Source organism: Glossina fuscipes, unplaced genomic scaffold (assembly GCF_014805625.2).
Source record: "Glossina fuscipes isolate IAEA_lab_2018 unplaced genomic scaffold, Yale_Gfus_2 150, whole genome shotgun sequence".
Lineage (NCBI taxonomy): Eukaryota > Metazoa > Arthropoda > Insecta > Diptera > Glossinidae > Glossina > Glossina fuscipes.
Window position 1 is genome coordinate 1,782,391 of NW_023998493.1, and position 9,092 is coordinate 1,791,482.

Consider the following 9,092-nt stretch of genomic DNA (forward strand, 5'->3'; position numbering starts at 1 on the left):
TTTTTTATGAAAAATAATAAAGTGTCTAAGAAATAAATTAGGTCTGATAAATTTTGATAACGTAAGTTGACATTTTAGACTTGCCATATGAGCGCCTTTCATTACACCAATCGATCAAGCATCGTTTTCTGAAATGAATAAAGCATATCTGCCGGTCTGTGCATCTAAGATCTGTCGATGTATTTTTGTGCTCACTCTACAGGCCGCAATTTTTGAAATATTTTAACCAAATTCGTAGTACTGGCATGTTTTGGCCCAGGTTCGAGTCGTACTGAAATTGGGTTGGATCGAACCGTTCATATGAAAAGTTGTACGGATTGCAAAAAGTGAAATGTTTAAAATTTTTTGACAATAGTCGCTGAGTAATAACGTGTCAGCTTATCAAATTGATGGGCCCTTGGAAACCATTCCTACATAAATATTCTTACAAACTAAGCCTTTACAAGACATTTTAATATTTTACAGTGAGAATTAGTCCATAATAATGGCTTGATATAAATATTGACTGTTCGGATTATGTAAGCATATTTTACGGACCTTACCGCCTGCATGGACACTAATGAAAACTACTTCTTTGTATGACAACATTCCCCAACTTTTACAACTTTGCGAAGAAAATAAATGAAAAATACGAAGGCCTTTGGCAAGAAGGTTAATTTTGTTAAATGTAGACCGCGCCAGTTTACGCTTTTAGCCCTCTTCTATAATAGGGTTGCTATGAAATTGGATGACTTTGGAAGGAAGTAAATTACAATTTTCGGGACTTTACCACGCAAATGAATGAAGGCCTGTATTGTTTTGTAAGAAGTGGTGTAGCGTATCCAATGATCGGTTCTGTACGATTGCAATGTTGTTAATGTCTCATGATTCTTAGTTCATAACAACTTCGTACCCAATGCCACTCAAGATCTAGTTCAATTATTACATAGTTATTTGCAATACTAATAATCCTTGGTCCCTATATATCCAAACATAGACGACAATATGCAGATATATATATATATATAATTTATGTGTGAAATATATGCGTGAATACATATCAACATTCATTTCATTGATCCTCTTAAATTTACGCAGATTGAACAGAAATTATCTGCCTTCATAAATATTATGGATGTCAATTGAGTAGGTCCAAGTCATATATAGTATTTCTTTTTCATATCGATCGATCGTTCGAAGGATCAATTAACATTAGATATGTCCATCCTATTAAAGCGGTAAAGTATGCATATTCTTAAGTTGATTCATTCCTGTTTATCCGTCTATGCATCTGTGGTTGTTAATTTCACGATCACGAGGACAATGCAGACATATTCTTAATTGACGCTAACGGACTTGAATTGCGAATGTCAAAAAGGTAGTTAGGGAACTTGGATTAAGATTATTTATTATTAAACGAAAATTGGAAATTTTTATTCATATACTCGCTAATCCCAGAAAGTTAATTTATCTATTGGTATTGTTAAAGTCCAATAAAAAATGAAAATTTTTGACGTTAAACGCTTGTTGGCGTGTGACTTTTGGCTGCTGGATGCATGGCCCTGTAGTCTGATGTTTTCGTTTCTTCTAAACTCAAATTGGCATCAGTTGTCATCTAAATTAAAGATGTTTCTCGAGAATGGCCCTGGTGCTACCAGTTTTTAATATTTTGCGAAAGTTATTTTTTTTAGTGCTTAAACGTATGCTTATTAACTTACTCAAATATTATTATTCTATGACTTTTCCTTCCATCCGAAAACGAGTGCCATAAAACGCTGCTAGAACGTCATTACGTCTTAAAACAGGTAGTTTAATTAATAACTACAAATAGGTAAATGATTTACCTTTTACTGTGTTTTTATTACAAACCAAATGATTAATAAACACAAGACAGCAATTATCAGAAAGAACACATATATAAGAAGGTCAACAAAACCATTATAGCTGTAATTACACCAATAATGACGGTATGGCACTTAATATAGCCAATTATACAGAATATTGCCACGAAAAACAAGCATTGGTAAGAAGCAAAGTAGCGCAGGCTTAAGCGGGGTGGTAACTGTTGTTCGCACAAAGCACTTTCTCCTAGAGGAAAAATTGAGCCCACAAAAGAAGTGATCATTGAAATTTTGAATGGTTTGCTATACAGCTTACCGTAAGGTTTATCGAACCATTGTGCCGTCATTGGACCATAAAATATTCGACGTGCCAGCTTTCCTTTTATGTCAGATCGATACCAAAGCGCTTCTATTTCTTGATGAAACTAATAATTTGTAATAAATATTTTAAAACACTGCCAAAGCAACAAGAATATACATGCATATACATATTTATATAGATAAATATATAAAACTGCTTATATGCCTACTTAAGATAAACATATGCAAATCGCTTTCTCTTTGTACGAATCGTAGAGTACTATGTGAAATACTTGTAAGATAGCAATATATATCTGCTTGTTTGCTGCAGTCCGTCTGTCCCCTTAAATATCGATTTCGACTTCTAAAGTTCCTGTGGGAAATGAAATTTAGTCGACAAGGTTAAATTGGAAAATTAAAAAGCGTGGCCTATCCGATAACTTTACGCTTTTCTCGACATCAAACCTCCCAAACACTGGGTGAGTTAAACTGACCTTAGCTTGACCAATAAAACCATGTATATTAATGCGGCAACAAGAATTTTAGTTTATGCAAGTAACTACAATCGAGTGGCCCTTCCTTATGTAACAAGGAGCACTAACAGATTAAGCTCAAATTAAATATTTTGCTTTTTTTTATCAATGATGTTTGGAGAATCAATCAGATTGAAGAGAATTTCATTCCTAATATTTGCACCATTTCGGTACATTGTCTATAACCTTAAGCCTAATAAAAGAGACAATCTTATTTAATTACAAAGACAGTGAAGTACATGTACCAACTTTTAGATCAACTCGGATGTGCATTATAAATAACTTTTATGTTTACTTCTTATGCGGTTGTTTGTCATTTAAGCATCCCGTTCTTGCACCGCAGCTTTCTTGATAAATATTTTTAGCGAATTTCAAATCAATAATCGTTGTAAGTTTTAACTCACAGTCTCTTTCTTGCCTTAGGTCAGCAGACTTTGGTCTGTCAACCTGAATTAGATATATAAACGCAAATCCCGACTTTTTGTTTTATCGTTTTTTAAACAATAAGAGTGGTAGGCAACGAATGGTGGTCTAATCAACTTCTAACTCATAACTTACAAACTTATTCACACATTTAATATTTTTGAGATCTTTTGTATTTGGTTAAACTCAGCACGAAACAAGTCACATTAAAGAAAAGGTCTTGAAAGAAATGTCAGGAACTAAATCAAGGCCATTACGTTCTAACACTAAACACACTTTTCCAAACTGTACCTCAGTTCATGGTTTGAAACCCTTCTAAAGCTTAAACTTGTTTTACATAGTTATTGAGATCTTTCAAATTCTGTCAGCTAGGACAGGTGAACATTGATATTCACTCTACGAAAAATCTCTGCCTTCAAAATCTGCAAATAACCATATGAAAATTCAACGTATATATTGGTTAGCCCCTCAAGCCTATTTTCTTAGCACTTTTAATTGTTTCTCATATATATGTGTGTCAATCTTCGATAAAGTGACAGAATTTCTTGAAAAAAAGATTTTAAAAGACTATCTATATTTCGTAATTATTTCAAATTCGTAGCTACTGCAGGCATGCGAGTCGTACACAGGCATTTGTCACGGAAAAAATTTGATATTCAATTAAAAATGTACAAGTAGTAGGTTCAAAATTAACAACTTTGAGAACATTAACAGTCAGAAGACAAGTCGGCAAAGGGATTCAATAATATAAATAATGAACTTAGATATACACCTATACACCTATATACAGATATACACCATGTACACCTATATATCGGATCACTGATGCATTTTCTAAGTGCTAAAAAAAGAATGCGATAACTAATTAATTATAGCTGAATAAGAGAGTGTGTAAAGAACCATTAAAGACTTTCTTACTTTTTCGTTCATTTTGCAAGACAAACGATGCAGCAAACGTACTAAAAAAGCGCATTCATATGTTTGTATGGGTAGCAAAGCGGGATCAACTGAAGCCTTAATATTGGCTAAGTTGTTCATCATCTGAAACGGCGATATATGTGAGACATCCAAGTAATTACTATCGTCGTACAAAGAAAAGTTAGCCTGAGTACAATTTGGCGACGATGTATCGATTTCTTCCCCTGATATATCAGGAACATCTACCTTTAGGACGAGTTTTTAGATGTCAGTCATACTTATACATTTTCACAAAGTCCATTTAAACATACGTTAAACATTCCGCCAAGGGTGTTCATAGCCGATTCCAGTATGTCCGGTATTTTATTACACTCTTTCATTTTTTGTACATCGCACGACATTTCTTCAAAAATTTTATTAAAAATCCTTTTAAAAATACCAAATGATTTATAACGTTCCTCATTTTCTTCCGTCTTCGCAATTATTTCCTTTATAACTTGATCCCGAGCTATGCATATTGTTTTGAGAAATTTCGTTATCGTATTTTGCATGGCATCACCGAACATAGGTGTATACCCATCGTCATAATGTAGATTGTCCCATTCGTAGGAGCCCGTAGAATTAGCAGCACTACAAGGAAATAAATTAATTACCATTCATTGACAGAACTTATAGAAACCTACCATAAAAACGTGTTTTGTTTTCGAGGAGAATCATATTTTAAATAATTTCCTCCAAAAGACTGCTCGGCTTGTAATAATTTCGCTGGCAATCCAGTTTGATTGAACACCTGAAACATTCGTAAAGGATCCATATAAGAATATATAAGAAAAGTCACTTTTTTTATATTTCTTTCTACCTTACTAACCTTCACCAAACGGTGCAACATAATGACATTAGGCAATGAAGTGAAGTCTAGTCGTTCAAAACGGGGCAATATATGCACAAATATTTGTGTATAGATAATCAGATTATCGAGTATGAAGGTTTGGTATCGATTATCTGATGAGAATTCTATATTGTTTTCATTTGATTTTTGTAACTGCCAATCAAAGCCGTAACGCCACGGCTGAATATAGCTCAACCATAACTCCAACACCACCGAAAATGAGCTATCCAAAGGCCAACGTCCCATTGTACTTTTTAGGAACGGATAAAATGGTACTCTCATCATAGGTTGAGCAAGCTTACGTAAAGTAACCATAGGTGTTTCATCAATATAAGCCGAGTTCGCAAACGAATGAGTCTGTTTAATAAGAATTCGTACCACTCGTATAAACTCACTACTGGGTAAATCCTAAAGAGTAGATAGAAGCATAGAGGTATGAACAAATATGTATATTGTATATATGTATTGATATATATCCTATGAATGTTTCCAATAATATGTGCCCTCAATTTTTCTCAATCACGCCTAGCCCGATCAACACTAGCTATTATGTCTTCCTTGAGAATGTTTTAATGAAACTTTAAAAACTCGCTCTCTTTGAAATACTGCGTTTCAAGAAATATTCATTCATTTCAGTCGACATACACGTCGTTCTCAAACAAGAGCAGAAGATATCTACGTTCCCTTAGCCTGTTCGTATCCAAGAAACTAGCGCCACTGCGAATTTTACTATCGATCGTGATCTACTATGTCTTGTTCAAAGTAGGTAAAGATTGTAGGTGCATAACTCGAAAAAATTCTAAAATAATATCTTTGATTCACTTAGGCAGCAGCAAATTTAAGAAATGTGCGATTGAGAGCCTTGAACATTTTTTATGGCATATTTTTATACCCACCATCAAAGGATGAGGGGCACGCTCATTTTGTCGAAACATTTGTGACACCCATAAGGAATCTTTAGAGACCCCACACAGTATGTATATTCTTGATCAGTACCAAATTCTAAATCGACTTAAGCATGTCCGTCTGTGTAAAGTCTGTTGCAAACATTCTCCTGACTGCAAAAATGAACCTTTCGATTTCAAATTTGCAAAAACATTGGAAGTTCTTGCGCGCGGGTCGGTATTGAAAATGGCCGAAATCGGTCAAAAGACACGCCCACAGCACCAAGTAGATTGAGGATTCTTCTGTTTTTCAAAGCGAATGAAAAATTGGTTTTTTGCTCAATGCTCACAAACCATAGCAAATAAATCTACAAAAATTTGAACGCATATTCTATGGGCGATTCCGTAGCATCTGTGTACAAAAATGGAAAAATTGACCGCGCCTACCCAATATCAAACTTTAATTGTTTTTTCAATATACCTTTATAACACGCAGAAACAACCCCAAAAACCCCCATATACAAATTTTTGGCCAGTTACAATCCTTCACTGCAATTAAACTTGTTCGCCTGTTTGTCTGCCCATCTGTCTGCCTGCGTAACTTTATAGTATTTGTGGTAAACATTCTCCCATTAGCAAAAATGAAGATATCGCTTAAAAATTTGCAAAAGAATTGGCAATTGAAGTAAATTTTTCAAAAGACACGCCCCTCCTCCGCGACAATAGCTCTTATTTTGAAAATAGGAGAACTCAACTGCACGCGCTCCAAGACTAAAGGTTCGGTCCCGACCGGATTTAATTTCCTTACTTGTTTGTTATTACGATTTTCACCTGATTCGAATCTGACTTTAGGAATATGACTGCAGGGCTATTTGAAAGTCAAAGTGTGCCCAAATTGTTAACATAGGAATCAAATTGTTGTTATAAGAATAAAGTCAAGATTTGAAACAAATTTACATCCTTGAATTGGTCTTAGCCTTCGAAAACGGATATACGAACACAGACGTGTCCATAGTGCGAACGATGTTTCAAATAATAATAGCACAACTTTACCTTTGAGTGAAAACTTTCTGTGCTTGGTACTAATATACTGTTCAAAAACATTGAAATTGCCATTTCAAATACTATCTATAATAAATCCTTAACCACAAACACATCAAAGAGACAATGGGCGTGTGCGCATTAAAGCAGCTCAAATATAAGCAAAAAGAGTTATCGTTCAATATAAAAATTGTAAGATAATTGTTGTTTTACCCTTGTTTCATCAACGTCATAACGTAACCATGTATCAATAAAGAAGTGTAGCACAGACTCTGTTCGCCAAGCATGCACCCTTGGTGAAACTGTGTTACGTATAAATTGTGTATTACTGCTACTCGCATCGTAAACGCTAGCGCTAGGAATTTTCAAATATTTTGGTGAACGTTTTGGTTGCAGCGGTTGTATTGGCATAGGTTGCGGCGCTTTCACAGTGGGGCATATATTCGGCGGCATAACAACCGAATCCGGCCGGCAAGGTAAAAAATTACATAAGTATTCAGCTGTTAGGAAAAAATACACAGTCTTCATATGCTCATTGTGGACTTGTAGAGCTGCCGGATACATTTTATGCAATGGAAATGTAGCGTATATACAAAAATGCAATATGTAATAATCGAATGCGTTCAGAGACAATGATATCACTTGCCTACGAAAAGTATCAACATTGAACAGATCTGCGTAGAATATGGAATACTGGCCAGTCTGTATCATCTCGTTTATTTTATGCTGCATAAAAGATAATAAATATTAAAAAAAACCTGGTTCTAAAAAGCTTTACTTACCGGTAATTGATCTAAATTTATTTCAAATTTTATAGCATCGTTTAGCAAACGATAGCATATTTGAAATATTGGTCCCATAGGAGCGAAGAATTCGAATAATGTATCAAAAAACTGTGGCGCATTCTTTTTGGTGGTTGTTCTTAAACCCCAACCAATGCCGCGATTTCCTATACCAAAAACAGACTGGACTACGTTAGGAAATATATCTTGCAATTCGTGGATATTACACTCATTAAATAGAATTTTCAATTCATTGCAACGTTCTAATATCGGATAGTTCAGCAACTCCAGAACACGATTCTGCCATAATGTGCAAACATGTAGATAAGTGAGAATATTCAAATTTTTTAATACTTACTACGTTTTTATCATAATATTGTGTCATATTTAGAAAAAAACCCTTAACACAAGTAGACGACAAAATATATAAAAACGTATTGTGTTATTCATACATAAACGCGTTTCTTGTTCTTGTTTTTTTTTTTTTTTTTGAGATGTTGAGTTAAGATGGACCAAGCCAATAAATATGTTACTTATAAATCCAAAATTTTTGTTTAATGAGACAACAAATTTTGCGCGTTTTTATCTCTAACTAACAGCTGTTTACGTTATTTATTTGTTCTTCTTCTTAAGTGTTCGTCAATCAACAACATATGATCCGCCGGGATCGAATAGAAAGAATCTTCTTGAGAATACGAAATATTTTGCCCCAGCCTTAAAAAAGTTAATAACTTGTTTAGAGTATTGGTTAGTTTTCTTCTTCTTCTTTTCTACTCAGCAAATCATCAAGCGTAAATTCGCTGAGTTGTGTAAAAAAGATGCAATGTGAACACAGAGTTCTTTGTTTGAGTTTTCGTAAAGTTGGGGTTAGGTTAGATATACAATATTAATACTTATTTGTTTTAATGTTTATTTGATTAAAGTCTTTTCAATTTTGCCTTTGATATGTCTGCCACATAATTTTTTTTTAATTTTTATTAAAATATGCATATTACTCGTCCACCATGTAGAATAGAGCAGAACAGCGAGGAGCAAATTTCGTTGTGTAAGAAATAATGTAGTACATGAGTATAAAGTGCCATATGAAAGAATTGATAAGCACGAGAGTAAAAAAGTGTAAAATCGACTAGGTTCGTAATTTGACTGTAAACCCAAATTATATCTCGACGACGTAATTTGAAAAAGGGAAAGATTGCGAAGCCATCAAACTGTGAGAAACTAATATGTCAAGAATGCTGCCGTCATGAAGATCACATATATCCAATTTGCGAAGTAGAATCGCGAATAGAATTGGCAACATTCGGACAAACAAATAGGAAATGATCAGGAGATAGGAAGACTCCACATGTACATAAAAGCTATCCACTTCGTTAATATTCAATAAAAGATCATTACAATCAACCTGTTAATAAGACAAATAATGTCACGTCTAAATACGCAATTAATAAATCAAGGAGCTTTATTGATTTGTGGAAATAAAGTGTATAAGTGACGACCATAAG

The 9,092-nt window shown here is 34.2% G+C and overlaps 1 protein-coding gene across 9 annotated transcripts; it reads right to left on the reverse strand.

The window, feature by feature from the left end:
• Nucleotides 1-968: 968 nt before the first annotated feature.
• Nucleotides 969-8,181, reverse strand: LOC119641513 (sphingomyelin phosphodiesterase 4). Of its 9 annotated transcripts, none has more exons than XR_005247844.1 (9): nt 7,949-8,181; nt 7,591-7,890; nt 7,022-7,534; nt 4,854-5,291; nt 4,678-4,784; nt 4,306-4,624; nt 3,995-4,240; nt 1,824-2,245; nt 982-1,754 (listed from the first exon to the last, which is right to left on the reverse strand). XR_005247844.1 is itself a non-coding variant. In XM_038040239.1 (9 exons), the coding sequence occupies exons 1-9, from the start codon at nt 7,973-7,975 to the stop codon at nt 1,880-1,882; spliced, it is 2,238 nt and encodes a 745-aa protein (XP_037896167.1). In that variant the 5' UTR covers nt 7,976-8,181; the 3' UTR covers nt 983-1,879. The 9 variants fall into 9 exon arrangements, 5 of the variants coding, with proteins under 5 accessions (XP_037896168.1, XP_037896164.1, XP_037896167.1 ...); XR_005247842.1 differs by having other exon boundaries at nt 982-1,757; XR_005247843.1 differs by having other exon boundaries at nt 982-1,630; nt 1,698-2,245.
• Nucleotides 8,182-9,092: the final 911 nt, after the last annotated feature.

What these genes read in the sequence shown, in the direction of transcription:
- LOC119641513 (XM_038040236.1), bottom strand. Translation starts at nt 7,975, where the DNA reads ATGACACAATATTATGATAAAAACGTA. An exon ending in AATATTATGATAAAAACGTA is followed by an intron (nt 7,891 to 7,948) that starts GTAAGTATTAAA and finishes ACATTATGGCAG; the next exon opens with AATCGTGTTCTGGAGTTGCT. An exon ending in TAAATTTAGATCAATTACCG is followed by an intron (nt 7,535 to 7,590) that starts GTAAGTAAAGCT and finishes TCTTTTATGCAG; the next exon opens with CATAAAATAAACGAGATGAT.